The sequence below is a fragment of the Trematomus bernacchii genome, unplaced genomic scaffold (assembly GCF_902827165.1).
Source record: "Trematomus bernacchii unplaced genomic scaffold, fTreBer1.1, whole genome shotgun sequence".
Classification (NCBI taxonomy): domain Eukaryota; kingdom Metazoa; phylum Chordata; class Actinopteri; order Perciformes; family Nototheniidae; genus Trematomus; species Trematomus bernacchii.
In genome coordinates, this window is record NW_022987727.1 from 13722596 (window position 1) to 13738236 (window position 15641).

Below are 15641 nucleotides of genomic sequence, written 5' to 3' on the forward strand. Positions count from 1 at the left end.
TTCTCCGCGGTGGGGGCCGAGGGAACCGGGCAGAGTTTTTCGCCGGTCAACGTGTGTAAAAGTTGAAATCTTCAGGACAAAATTATAAAAGTGCCGGTCAAAGGTCTTCTTTGTTATTTATTGAGCTTTAAAACAAATGAATAACGACGATCTAATGATATATAATAATAAAATACACGGAGCCTGTCTCTTTTTCCTCTCTTCTGACAGCGTCAGTGTCTGTCTCATGCAGCAGCTGATCCTGTAATGAGTGACCCGACAGTAAAAATAAACATATTTATAACTAGTTTAGGTAGTTTGAGAGGTAATTGAAATAGCTAAGGGTGATGATCTGACTTGAAGTGTGTGTTTTGCTCCGTTCACCGCTGCATCACAGCGGGAGGAGCTGCAGGTGAGCAGAGCTGCGTGTCTCCGTCCTGTCAGATTAGACTTCACTCGCGTTTATGTCCATATCTAGAGAAAGATAAATAATCTGAATTCAGTGTGCAGTTTACTTTGACGCGGGGTGAGCAGCAGAGGTGGGGAGAGGCGGGGCTATTGCGTCATCATTATCAGGAAATGATCGTATAGAGGCGATCACACGGAGCCGTATGACCCCCCAGAGCGCTCCGTTTCCAGATCTATCCACCTTTGGACCCGTTATCGTTTGCGAAATATGCGGATACAACCCGTTTTCGTCCTCGTGGGGCACCAGCCTTACTCACAGAGAAGTCAACTGGCTCTGGGTCACTGGGTTCTGCATGAATGGCTTTTCAAAGTGCGAGATTCTTGTGCTCTAAAGTTGAAGTTTAGTTGATCCAAGTGCCAAACTCAGCATCGCCGTACTGAAGCTGTACCTCATTAGTTAGACCACAGAAGTTCTTTATTTATTGGATGACTTTAGTAACAGAGGAGGGGATGCCATTCGGAAGCTCCAATTTCGTGCGTCTGCCCTCATCTTTGTGGGAGAGAAACTCTCTGGAGGGAACTTTTTGAGTTCAGCCTTTGCAGACCATTTCCATGCACAAAAACCTATAGAATACACTGCAGGAAAGGTGATAGGGCCTCTTTAAGACAGGGCTACATTGAACTTGTTATTGTTTGTCATACTTTTAAGTCATATATGTCATTTTTCAAGTGTATATTTAAGAGTATACATGCCTGTGCTTCTAATGATAGAACCATATGATTGGTTATATCTAATGAACCTACATTACTGCAATGGTGGAAATTGCATACCTCTCTGACTGGCTTCATCATTGAATTGCTTTATTTGTTTTTACATTGGAACAAGAACACCTGGTGTACAGTAGATTGTAAAGGAGACTTCTGGAGCAAGGACTCGAAACACAATGAGAACAGGGGAAACTTTATGAGTTTACAATCACTACCTGAATGCATCGTTTAAGAATCTGCCTTTAATTGCATGAGGAATACTGAGACCATCTTAGGTCAGTTGTGTTCTTAAAGTTTGGGCAAAAGATCCAGATTTGGAAGAAGTTCTCTTTCAAAATTAGTGCACTTCATGCATATTCTTTTACTGTCATGCACTCGCAATCTGTTAAGGTTGTACCCTGCTCTAGTCCAATGCATGCTGGGATTGGCTGTGTGGATTGACAAGATATTTACGAGTCTGGTCAGGACTGGAAAGCAGTTTTTTAATGTATTAAAATGATGTAAGTAAAAGCTAGAGTCATGGTTTTATATGCAAACGGGGGCCTACTTCTGTCAGTTTGAGACCCTTACTGATGATTTCCTCTGGGAAAAGTGATTCCAGAAAAACATATATTCAAGACTTCTTCTTTGAGAGTTTAAGAGGTTGCACATTTTCTATTATTCATCTGTAGAAAAAGCTTGATTCCCTCTATTGTCTCTTCCCTACAGCGGACTACAGTACCAGTGAGATGCTCGTGAACATGGGCAACCTGCCCTTGGATGAGTTTTACCCTGCCGTTGCCATCGTCACTCTAATGCGCATCCTGAGGGACCCTTCCCTTTCCAACCACCACACCATGGTGGTCCAGGCCGTCACCTTCATCTTCAAATCTCTGGGCCTCAAGTGCGTCCAGTTTCTGCCGCAGGTCATGCCGACTTTCCTCAATGTCATCCGGGTCTGTGATGCCAGTATCCGAGAGGTTGGTACTACTAGAGAACAAGAGGACACATTCTGTATGGGTGTTATCTGTTATTCCTCAAGAAAGTGTCTTAGACCATTGTGTCTTTTTCTGGCAGAAAGGGACTCCCAGCACTTAAAAAAAAAATGATTCTATGACTATATCTTGACAAAATATCACACTTTTGTATGACAGATATGCCCCCTAGCTGTTTATTATCTATTTGTGCTACAACCTTTCTGTTAGACATTATTTGTTGCCAGTAGCACAAACCGGAAGATGCCTGCTCTCACAATTTGTATGAATGAGCTTCACTGCTCAGTCTGACAGCCGTACGGCGTGAAAAAAGCACGGCCAATCTCCTCCCACAAATGTTTTTATCTTTGTTATGATAGTTACCGTAATGACTCGGACAAAAGCGTCCGCTCGGAATGACTGCATAAAAACAGGGGTACCTTGGAAAGAAGATGCGTCATGAGAAACAATACAAAAAAGATGCTCACGCAAAAAAAACAAGGTAGACACAGGCCCTTCCTCTTTTAACTTTCTGTGTTCTCTTTGTTCTCCAGTTCCTGTTCCAGCAGATGGGAATGGTGGTGTGCTTTGTGAAGATCCACATCCGCCCCTACATGGACGACATCTTCACCCTCATCAGAGTGAGTAATTGTGTCAACACCCCCCCCCGCCTTCCCACCAACCTAAATCCCTAAACTCAGATCATCCAGCCCTCCTTATTTTCCTTCGAGTCAGGCAAACAGCTGCAAACTCTTAATTGCGCTCAGTTGTGCTCTCTCACTTCCCTCATTAAGAGTAATGTGTCCAGGGCCTCTGGAAGGAGTCTAGCCCCATGTCACACTGTACTGCACTTCATGTGTGTTGCTGCTACTAACAAGATTAGAGACTGTGGGACTGAAGGAGTGAGAAAAATGTTTCATTTGGATGATATTCTTTTTATTTTGGCTCATTGTTCAGAATAACAGGGAGAGAAAACTGGCGAGGACTCCTGACATTTTTCGTTATCACATGACGTGGAACAACTGCTAAAGCCATCGGCCTCGCACTTGCACAAACACACTTGTCTAGCACATAATCATAAAGGCAAGGGCACAAAATATCATATGACCGTCCTTGTGTCTCGGTAACACCATTAGCGGCACATTTTGCGATGGCTGCAACCCCTCCTGAAGAAAAGTAATTGAGAGAGTTGAACCACTGCGCCTCAAGTCCCTCTGAGTTAATAAATGGCGAGTGAAACAAAGAATCTATTCATTTTTTCGCTCCAGCGAGGCTGCTGCATCCAGATGAGGGGGCTGGAATAGCCATTCAGGATGTTCACTGGAGTCAGAGGAAAGCAGGATGTTGGGGGCTGCTGGAGACCTGGCCACTGACAAAACACCTCGGCCAGATCTCACAGCTGAAGCCCATTGACTGATTGGCGCATTGCGTGACTCCAAGTCTTCCACCTCCAACTCCAATCGCTATTATCTCTAATGTACCCAGGAGGCCATGCCTTGATTTTCCAAAACGGTGTCACAAGACACACAGACGTGATGTCAGTCGCATGCTGACAGGAAATTGTCTCCATTCCTCCGAGTAGCGTCGTGACACTCTCTCTGCCTCTGGCACGTGAAGGCTTTGTCTGTCCCTCTCGCTCATTGATGGAAAGACATTTTGACCAAGGTCTTCAGAGCCACACACACTATAAGAGAGAAAGTGGATTAGGCAGTGCTTTGTAGAACTGCACAATTAATTGAAATTATATTTAAACAGCTATGTGGACTAGTGTAATAATTAAATAGCTGGAAGCAGAAAATAAAAAAACATTTGGAATGAAGTTGTATCAAAATATTCCGGCGTACAAATTGTATTTTACAAATGAAAAAACACATTTGTTTTGTTGAGATCCTCTGAAAAATATGACCATAGTGTGATTTTTAAAATGTCAATGAAAAATCTAAAAAGTTAAATCCTATTATCAAGAATTATATCACAGTTGCAATATCAGTCAAAATAATCCCAATGGTTATTTTTTCCCCGAGTCATTCAGCCCTGGTGCTTTGAACTAAGGGCAATATTGTACTTTAATTATTCAATCTTGCAATCCTGATTTAACTAAGGATTTTAATTTTTTAATTTTTTAATTTTAAGCAATTTTCTGCTTTATGAACCTTTTTTAAAATTAAAATACCCTACATATGTAACATGAAAATGTTTTCATGTTTGTTCTATTCTAAAATGTAGCAGCTGTTACAAAAATCCAATAGATTATTTTCTTTTATTCTTTACTTTATATACAGAATTTTGACCTTTTTAAAAACTTAAATATAACTCACTACAACAGACATCTTTTTGTTGTGTAATGTCTTTCTTAGTTTATACTTTTTTTAAATTAAAACTCCATATAATAGTATTTTAATTCATGTCAACATCTTGTGTTCTGTCCTGCAGGAGTACTGGACACCAAACAACCCCATGCAGAACACCATCATCCTGCTGATCGAGCAGATTGTGGTGGCGCTGGGTGGAGAATTCAAGCTGTACCTGCCTCAGCTCATCCCTCACATGCTGCGTGTCTTCATGCACGACAACAGCACCGGGCGCAGTGTCACCATCAAGGTCAGTGCAATGTGGGCATCAACCCTAATGTGCAATTAAAGGCCTACACATGTCTTAAGTAATAGTATTTCACTATTTTTACATTGATTAAGGAGCACATATTGTGATCAAAGTGTAGCTCAAGAACCAACATTTTAAATAAATTGCTCAAGTAAAGCTATTGATTCAGGTGGTGTTAACTGAACAATACTAATTACAACTAATCATAAGATATTTTAGTTTTTTTTGTTGCTGTGATACATATTTTTGTTTAGTTTATGATAGGATTTAAAACAGATATAAGATATTTTTTAATTGTGACACATGAATGAATTGATAGAGTTGAGGGTTAGGGTTGAAATCTGATTTTGTTGCAGGAAACGTACAGTAATTCTTGAAAACAGAAGAAACATAAATACAAAAAAAATGTAATTGAAACATTTAACAAATTGAATGGTTTCAAAAAGTAACCCCAAACGTCTGGAATTAACTTGTGGTCACAGAATGGAACAGTAAGTGCTCCTAGAAAGCTCAACAGAGGCTTGAAAAAAAAGAGGCTTGAAAAAAATTGCTTGGAAATGGGGTTATTGCTTCTATGAATGCTTGTGCCGCAGATTACAGAGCAATAGCTGAAATAAAAAAGAAATTGAGTCATTTAAAAAGTCCATACAACAGACCAAAGTGCCTGCTGTGGCCCAATGCATAGGCAGTATCACATCAGAGACCTCGGTGTGTGTAGTTTTTAATGATGCACTCCCTGCATATTGCATTAAGCTCCAAGTCCTCGAGCAATGCACCATTTTCCATTTTGTACAGTCACTTTCAATTTCCTATCGTGCCTTTGACAATTTAACTGTTTGGCTTATTTCAAACTGTCGCTTTCCAATTGACCTATAATAGCTTAAGTATTATAAAAAATCCAGCATATTGTCACGCTAAGTGCTTTGGTGTGGATTCAACAAGTTCTCTTTTTAGTGGAGCGTATTTCTATTCTAGAGAAGAAGAAACCCTCTTTAATGGTCACACATGCAGAGCACACAGCACACACAGTGACATTTGTTCTCTGCATTTAACCCATCCTAGTACCAGGAGTCTAGTACTAGGAGCAGTGGGCAGCTATTGTACAGCACCCGGGGAGCAATGGGAGTCGGGGGGTTGTCCGGTGCCTTGCTCAAGGGCACCACGGCAGGGTCCAGGAGGTGAACTGGGACCTCTCCAAGTAGCAGTCCACACTCCATACTTTAAGTCTGTTCGGGGACTTGAACCGGCGACCCTACAGCTCCCAGTACAAGCCCCTATTGACTGAGACACTGCCGGATAGTGCTTTCCTTGATGACCACAAAGTGCTGATCAAAAATGATAAATTCAACACAACTTCTAGTAAATAAGTGCATGGTTTGCCGAAATATCCCGCCTGTACATTAAATGGCAGCAGTTTTTGAGTCCTAAGAATGAGGTTTGAGAAGTATTATGGAAGAACAGAATAAACTGATGAATCAGTCAGATGAATATAAAATATTTTGGAATAATCTTTCATAGCAATCGGCTCAAATTGCATTGGATAATCTCAGCAACCATCCTGTCGTTCTATCAGGATAAAAGCTAAAGTTTGATCACAGACTTGATATAAAGGTACCATGTGTAGTTTTTGACTACTTGCAGCACTTTTTTTTTTATGAGTGTCTTCATACCATGCATGTATAAAGATAACTGCATACAGCAGTGGTGCATAAAGACAAGATAGCCGTACTCTTGACTACAAAAATACCCAGATCTTCCAGGGTTCGTCCGCTGATTTCCCCCGTAGAGCATGGGCCTCAGATCAATGCCATCACGATAGCATCACGTCTGCTCTTGTCTCAGTCAAATGAACGAGGGAAAATTACTCTGGATTTGGCTTTTTGCACATTTTACAAATGTTCTGACCTAATGATTTAAATAAGGCCTATTCAAGTGTTCCGACTAGGTAGTTGATTTGGCTACACATGTCTCCAATCTTTGCCAATGTGCATCACTGGTTAAACGTTTTGGCCCAATGACATCATTTCACTGACATAGAAATGTACAACCACCTTTTGCCCATGGATGCAAGTGTTGGAGGCGGGGCCACTTTCATTCCTATGGACATTTCTTAGTGGAGTCCTGATGACTTAATGTGACTGACACTAAAGTTGTAGTACCACCTTTGAGCGACTAAGAAAAATAGATTAAACACCCGGTTCACTTCCTGGGGGCCTGACCAAAACACCCTGAACATCTGGCCGGTCTCAACTCATTCAAATGAAATGAGAGGATACATTACTCTTACGCTTTAATGGCATTTTACTACTTTTAGAACCTATTCATTTAAATAAGGGATATTTAAGGGTTTGTGCTGGCTAGTTGAATTTCTTTAAAAAAACGTGACTGACACAGAAGTTCTAGTACCACTGTTTGGCCACTACGAAGATTAGCTTTGGCTTACTCAGTACGAGCACAAGCATGCAAACTACATGATTCACATTTCTAATGACCATGTAACGCTGTGTTACTAATCCGTTTGTGAAACGTAGTGATGCACCAGTAAAGGAAAGGAAGGAGAAGGCTGCTAGTCAGCAAACATGGATGTTAACAACGCAGGGTCTAAAAGATTAAGAAAATCATATAACGTTTTTTGAGAGGAAGGAATAGATTCTGCACCTTTTAACTCTGTCTTGATTATTGGAAAAAAAGGTCATAAATCTGGTGGTGAGCTAAAAAAATAAAAAAGTGAATTGTTATTTGAGTAGATAACATAAATTATCTTCCTCTGCCAAGAGAAGTGTGTGTGTGTGTTTTTTAAAGCCCTCTCATCACTCCACACTCCTTCAAAAGGCACAGGAGCTCAGGCCACAGTTGACTTATTGGGGTGCTGCTTTCTGTTCGCGGTTTCCATCGATATCCATCAAAAACCATACAGGTCTAAGCCTTTCACTTGTAATACCTCAGTTCAAAGACGGCATGGACCTGTAGCTGACACACTCTCCTGTTTCTGCAGCTGCTGCCAGAAGCTGTCTGGGTTTCCCCTCAAACTCTAAATCATGGTTTTCGGGCACAGACCACAAGGAGAGATTCGTAAGAAGCGCGGCCATCCTGTGCTCTCTGCTCTTGTGCTGTTTTGTCTCAGTCTTCAGTGTTAGATAACCCGGCAGCCCACAGTCTGGATAGCCCATAACTCAGGTCCTGGGTCTGGAGCCTAATCTTTAACACAGGATGGAGGTCACCAAATGGGGGGGGGGAGCTGGGAATCGGGTTACCCTGTAGTCCAAAGGAGAAGAAAAGAAAAACAAACCTCCATCAGGGGCTGCTCTGTCCAGCCACCCCACAACACACACACACACGCACGCACGCGCACACGCACGCGCGCGCACACCTCTCGGCTCCCTGCTGTCTCGCCGTGCTCAATTTAAACGTGCGGGTGGAGGTGTGGGAAAAGAACGGAAGTGGTAATGTTGCGTGTTGGGGGCAACTTACGTCATCCTTTAAGACCACCATCTGTCCACACAACATGACATCACCGGTTGCCAAATATCTAAAGATTTAGGAACAATCACACAGCTAATGTTAGCTAATGCAGCTAATGCATTCCTACTTCCAGTTAGCTCTTAATGTTCCATTTTATAATTATATGTATTCAGACATGAATACATATTTTAAGTGTAGACCCATTAGAAATTGAAAGAAGGCCATATATGAATACCAGTTGATTGACGTGTCTGTGCTGTCCAACAATGAAATCATTTAAAATCTCATTAACGTTGCACTGGAAACTTCATAATGTCCTTAGCTCCCATTTGTTTCCCATTTTAGCTATGCTGCTATGTTAAATTATAATGATGATGTGGATGCATTATGCCTAATTATAACTAGCAAGGACAACAAGCAGATTCACAAAGAGTGTAATTCTAAAAATGAGTGAGTACAATGTGTATTAAAAGCAATTTAAAAGGGCCCTGTTATTCTTTTTTAGGTTTCCCTTTCCTGTAGTGTGTTGTGTTTTTGTGCATGTAAATTGTAAAGGCTAAAAAGCCTGAAACGCCTCCATTGGAGTCTGTGGTTTACTTATGTTACATAGTGACATCACTATGTAACAATCACGCTTCTATTGGCTAGCGCTCAAAAACATTGTACGTGGTTGACCAATCACAACAGAGTCAGCTAACCAATCAGAGCAGACTGGGCTCTGGTTTCAGACAGAGGGTGAAAAGAGGTGCTGCAGCACAGGTAGTATGAGAAAATAAAGAGCTTTTTGAACATTAAAGCATTTAAACATGTCACAGTATAGGCACACAATACAAATATGAACCTGCATAGAAACATTGGCATAATATATCCTCTTTAAGTTTTTTTGAAACATGTTCTGTGAAGAATGCCTGTTGAGTTAAATGCTATATTGTAAATAGAAAAAATATATGCGAGTAGACCCTTCTCATCCACCTGCATTATGGTGAAGATGAGGGTCATAGCTCCATTCACGCAGTCATAAGGTTGCCGTTTTGGGTACATGACCACACCATGAGTTTCTCTCACAATTGTCAACTTTGGTTTGGCACAGCTCAAATTCACACACTGTGGTCTTACTGTTTAACTCTGGAATTTGCCTGAAGTAGTTCCTGCTCTATTCTATTTGTTTTATGTGATTACCTTCTGTTTTGCCAAAGAGCTCAAATGTGCTTTGGGAATCAAACCAGGGACATCAAAGATACATAGCATACTTAATATACGACAAGTCCCAATTGTAGTGCTTTTTGTGTAGGGTTTTTAACTTGTAATATGCTCTGTATTATATTTGATGTCTGTGTGCTGCAAAGTGACATCCATAAATAAAATAAAATATTCACTCATACACTCGCCCATAGCAGAGCAGAATCTTCCTGGAAGGCTAGCATTAGTGCCAGCACACCATCCAGTGTTTTTTCCCTGGAAAAAAGGCCATTTAGCCATAACAAGCTCATTAAAAAGAACTGCTTAAGTGTTGCGGTATGTGGGACTGAGCAGCATGTGCTCTCCTTTGCAGATGCTCAACGCCATCCAGCTGTTTGGTGCCAACCTGGACGACTACCTGCACTTGCTGCTGCCTCCCATCGTCAAGCTGTTTGACGCCAACGATGTGCCCCTGCAGGCCCGCAAGTCAGTACTCCACATGGCTAACTCAAGTTACTACTGTGCTCAAGTAGTCGGAGTCGTAACACTGTTGGCCATTGTTTGGTCCATTTTTCCAGCTTTATCATACTTTATTCATAGAAAGAAAATAACACTGCAGCTACTGCTCAGGGGGGTAATGGGCTGATCTACCAATCAGAGCATCTTTGTTTGATCCCCCCTTGCGTCAACATGTGTCCTTTTGCAAGACATCTAACCCCAAATTGCATGAAGGCATTTCTACAGTATTGAAGTATATGTAATACAGAGGATTTTATGGACTACATTTGAAAGCTGTGGGGAAAATTGGCTCGCTTTACTGTATTAGTATATTCATAGCAGGTGTCCATCTTCTAATAAATATATCTGGCTGAAGTCTAAGAGGATATATTTTTGATCCGTCTAATAGATTTCCCAGACCTTTCAGTTCATAAATTGAATCTTGTGGAGTCAAGTTTTAACCATTTAATTGTTATATATTTAATTGCTGCTGTTAACACTATTTTAATGATATATTTCTTAGCTTTTCCATCAATGCCTACCAGAAGTACTCCTAGAAGGGGCCGCCTTTGGATTGAATTGAGGTGGAACACTTCATTAAGGCCATCAAACACCTCATCCCAAAACGTTCTTAATTAAGGACATTTCATTGGATTTGTTGGGCCCATTTAAGCTACTATTTTGGACTTCCTCAAAAATGACCTTTCATTTTAAATCGGATTTGATTGTATTAACACTTGTACCACAATCATGAAAAAAGTAATTATATTAGCTATGATACTGGAAAAATAACAGGGTTCAAATTGTAGTATTTTCACAGCTTTTTAAGTGCACTTTTATGTCCTTTCTGTCCTCCTACTGTTTGACTGAAGCTGAGCATTTCGTGTTGATCTGTGTTTCCTCTCAGGGTTGCCTTGGAGACACTGGACCGGCTGACTGAGTCCCTGGACTTCACCGACTACGCTTCACGCATCATCCACCCAATTGTCCGAGCTCTTGACAGCACGCCTGATCTGCGCGCCACCGCGATGGACACCCTGTCCTCACTAGTATTCCAGTTGGGAAAAAAGGTAGCTAAAGCTGTCCCCGGGGCTTGTAACTATGTAGCTATTATTCAAAAACGTCCAGCTTCCCTACTGCTAGCTTCAGATGAACAGCACTTCAGTAACCCCATTCACCCCCCTAGTGTTTATAACTTCCTGCCAGACTGCTGATGTCATTGGCCATTTTGCAGCGGGGGGTTGGTGTTTACGAGAGTGGATGAGGTCACGTTCACCCCTCCCTTTATCCGTAAAACACTGCTATCGTTTTCAGGCCTAACCTCAGAACCACTAACACACGTGCAGCCTCATCTGGAAACTAACGTGCTGCTTTTGATCTGAGACTCACGGTGGTTAGAGACAAGTGCAGGGTAGTTATTAGGCTTCTGGTGTTGGGAAAGAGGTAGCCAGACCAAACCACATCAAGCACATCAACACCCTTTTATTTACTCTGCTTCTTTTCCCCCTTATTTTCAGTACCAGATCTTCATCCCCATGGTAAACAAAGTGATGCTGAAGCACAGGATCAACCACCAGCGATACGACATACTCATATGTCGCATTGTTAAGGTGAGTCACACAATCTACCCAGGTTTTCTATGAAACATATTAAAGCAATTGATGCCAACACACATTTCCAACATGTCTCCTTAATTCATCAGCTTCTGTTCATTAGGCATCTTTTTTTAGGTAGAACAAGCAAGCAATGTTTTCTTGGTTGGGATTTGTTTTTAGATATTAATAGAATCTACACACACTCAAGAACACACTAACTCACATTTTAGGTTTGACAGAATTGTGCAAAATTATTGTTTTTTATGTTTTGTACAGTAAAACAATACACTAACTTGAATTCTGTATCCTATGTATTTTTTGTTATTTTATATCCACCATTAATGCTTCTAAATATGTTGGCTAGTAGGAGTACATTTTCTGCACAAGTACCTCTACTTCACTCAACTACTATTTAAGTGTTTTTTTTTTTACATTTTGAGTCCTTTTCCTCCACCCTAGGTCCTTAATGACAATATCCTCTCAACTTTTCTTTGTAATTTGTTTGTGTGCACACAGCCTTATTTGATAGTCTCATGCCCTTTTATTTCAATTGGCGTGGTGTTAACCTGCAAATTAGGATGAACTGGCATCCTTTCTGAATTTATGAGCACAATAGGATTTATTATAAGAATACATCATGATATCTGAAGGCGACTTTTCTTAGTTCCTTTTTAATTATAAATTGTCAAATAAGTCCCATTGATCTTGTCTACCTCCTGCCTAGGCAGAGCCCATTATAAACACTTCATGACACAGAGCACCTACACATGCCAGCATACATTACCCAATCAGGAACAAACTGCTTTTTTTGTACAGTGCATCATAACTATGATTTGTTTATCAACAGTTTCCCCTCAGGAAGGGTGTGTGTGTGTGTGTGTGTGTGTGTGTGTGTGTGTGTGTGTGTGTGTGTGTGTGTGTGTGTGTGTGTGTGTGTGTGTGTGTGTGTGTGTGTGTGTGTGTGTGTGTGTGTGTGTGTGTGTGGTGTGTGTGTGTGTGTGTGTGTGTGTGTGTGTGTGTGTGTGTGTGTGTGTGTGTGTGTGTGTGTGTGTGTGTGTGTGTGTGTGTGTGTGTGTGTGTGTGTGTGTGTGTGTGTGTGTGTGTGTGTGTGTGTGTGTGTGTGTGTGTGTGTGTGTGTGTGTGTGTGTGTGTGTGTGTGTGTGTGTGTGTGTGTGTGTGTGTGTGTGTGTGTAGAATCCATTGCACACATAACAAATGGATGTAATGTATACAAACGCCTGTACATAGCCCGTCATGACCGTATTGTGGACATTGTGTCTGATGCGGTACAAAACATCTTACCATCTAGCGCAGCAATGTACAAGCACACTAGAGTGTTACCAGAATGGTTTGTGGTTTTACCAATGATGTCTTTGCTAACATCCCAAATACGCCTGATGTTGTTTTTGTTGACACCAACCACAGGGAGGTGCTAATATTAGTAATAGGCTGTGCCTTTGACCTGTACATGGACCAGGCTTTCCAGGACAAGTATATCAAATACCAACCACTGCTTGATGTGATAACCAGCTTTGGGTACAAGTGTAGATATAGCATACTCATATTCGGAAGTCTTGGCCATGTATATAAATGCACCATGATTGGTCTGAGAATTGCTGGAATGTCAAAGAGAAAAGCCAAACAAATTGCCAAATATTGCTCTGTTTCAGCTATTATTGGCAGCTTAGCCGTGTGGAGAAGGAGATGCTATGTGTTTCCTTAAGGCTGCTGCTTAGCCGTGTGGAGAAGGAGATGCTATGTGTTCCCCTAAGTGTTCTGTGCTGCTTAGCCCCGATATATTTGATTCTCTGTCTTATGTAATATAATTTGTGGAACCAAATAAAGTATTCAAATGTGTGTTATAGGGCTATACTCTGGCCGAGGAGGAAGAGGACCCTCTAATCTTCCAACATCGCCACCTTCGTGGTAACCAAGGCGAAGCTCTGGTCAGCGGGCCGGTGGAGGCGGGGCCTATGAAGAAGCTTCACGTCAGCACTACTGCACTTCAGAAGGTCAGAGGAGATGATTGACTTTTCATACCTTTGAAACTCATATTCCTTTGCAGTAAAAGGCACAAAATGCAAGACCAGTGTGGCATTAGCTGTATTGTTTACCGATTGCTGTTGTATACATTTACCAGCACTGTATACAAGCCCATAGTTTATTTGTGAATTTGTGATGACATATGGAACAACAAACTGGTGATTGATTAAAGGAAAAACTTGAACAAATAATTGGAACACACAATGAAAGCAGATGCTTCCTTTCAGAGCACAGGGGGTCACTGAGTCGACGGGTGAATATGAAAATGATGTGATTCATATGCTATGACCTGCGCTGTTACATCACCGGTACTCAGTAACAGTTGAATGACTCAGTTCTTTAACTGCCAAGATACCACAAGATTTATCCAATTTGTCCTACAGGCATTACCTGCAGAAACTATACTGCTCCCACGTAGTTCCCAGTGACTGAGACGGATGGTTTCTGTTTCTTCATAGGCCTGGGGTGCTGCAAGAAAAGTGTCCAAAGACGATTGGCTGGAGTGGCTGAGACGCTTGAGTGTGGTCCTGCTGAAGGAGTCGTCCTCCCCCGCCCTGAGGTCCTGCTGGTCACTGGCTCAAACCTACATCCCCCTCGCCAGGTACACCACTTCTTTGGTCTTCCCTTTTAGCCGTTCTTTCTTTTAGGTTTTCCTCTTGTTGCAGTCCCTTATTGGTTTACATCCGTGGTCTACTATAACAGCTAAAAACATTAACATAATCGCCATATTAACCAATGCAAAAGACCACATTTTAATTTCTCTCTTTCTGATTTGCGCTTCCGTTGTTACAGTTGGTGGACAACCACCTTTGAGCTAAATCTGGTGGAGAAATAAGGTTTTGTGACAGCTGGTCCATTGAAAAAAATAAATATATATATTCAATCTGCAATAAGAAGATTCAAAAATGTAAATATTTATATTGACATAAGAAAAGTAAGTTAATATATTAAAGGTGGGGTAGGTAAGTTTGAGAAACCGGCTCCAGTGCGCTAGAATTTGAAAATACACCACCGGAAAAAATCTGCCACTTCCTTACAGAGCCCCTCCTCCAACACACACGAACGCGCACATGACCAATGAGGGCACGAGATAAGTTTGTGCACAGATGGAAGGCTGACAGGCAGGTAGGCCATCCAGTTATTTTAGCCGGGCCGGCTAAAATGATTGGTCGTGCTTTTTACAGTATTACGGCTTCCACAGATGACGTTTTTTTATGGATTTTTTGTCAAAGCACTTCAGATATTCATTGCTATCTGGATGTTAAGAGCATTCCATGGAATATAACAAAAAGTGTATCTCGAGCCGGTTTCTCAAACTTACCTACCCTACCTTTAATTATGAAAATCTGATTATTGCTATAAATGTCCAATGTAAAACTGTAATAAACGTAAGTGTTTTTAAAAAATAAATGTATTGCTATGCTACTATTGAGGAACCTACGATCTAAGTTTTTCATGCATTACATAATTACACCGTAGTTTTGTATATGTCATGACAATAAAACCTTTGAATCCTTTGAATCTTTGAATTTAATCTAAGGCCCCGGCCCCACGGGGACGAAACGGGTTGTATCCGCATAGTTTCTCTTGCGTATAGCCCTTTAATTTACACGAGGATGTAACAAAACGATAGAAACGGACCCCGCAAACGATAACGGGTCCCAAGGTGGATAGATCTGGAAACGGAGCGCTCTGGGGGGTCATACGGCTCCGTGTGATCGCCCCTATACGATCATTTTCTGATAATGATGACGCAATAGCCCCGCCTCTCCCCACCTCTGCTGCTCACCCCGCGTCAAAGTAAACTGCACACTGAATTCAGATTATTTATCTTTCTCTCGATATGGACATAAACGCGAGTGAAGTCTAATCTGACAGGACGGAGACACGCAGCTCTGCTCACCTGCAGCTCCTCCCGCTGTGATGCAGCGGTGAACGGAGCAAAACACACACTTCAAGTCAGATCATCACCCTTAGCTATTTCAATTACCTCTCAAACTACCTAAACTAGTTATAAATATGTTTATTTTTACTGTCGGGTCACTCATTACTGGATCAGCTGCTGCATGAGACAGACACTGACGCTGTCAGAAGAGAGGGAGGAAAAAGAGAGGCTCCGTGTATTTTATTATCATATATCATTATATAGAGTCGT

The 15641-nt window shown here is 41.5% G+C and overlaps 1 protein-coding gene across 2 annotated transcripts in view; it reads left to right on the top strand.

Moving 5' to 3' along the window:
• Positions 1–15641, top strand: part of mtor (mechanistic target of rapamycin kinase) — a 113129-nt gene that overhangs the window by 21957 nt on the left and 75531 nt on the right. For both annotated transcript variants that reach the window (XM_034144842.1, XM_034144841.1), the window contains exons 19-26: positions 1864–2114; positions 2663–2749; positions 4542–4709; positions 9724–9836; positions 10756–10918; positions 11366–11458; positions 13309–13455; positions 13945–14087. In XM_034144842.1, coding sequence (XP_034000733.1) covers positions 1864–2114; positions 2663–2749; positions 4542–4709; positions 9724–9836; positions 10756–10918; positions 11366–11458; positions 13309–13455; positions 13945–14087 — 1165 coding nt within the window. The remainder of the gene's footprint in view (positions 1–1863; positions 2115–2662; positions 2750–4541; positions 4710–9723; positions 9837–10755; positions 10919–11365; positions 11459–13308; positions 13456–13944; positions 14088–15641) is intronic.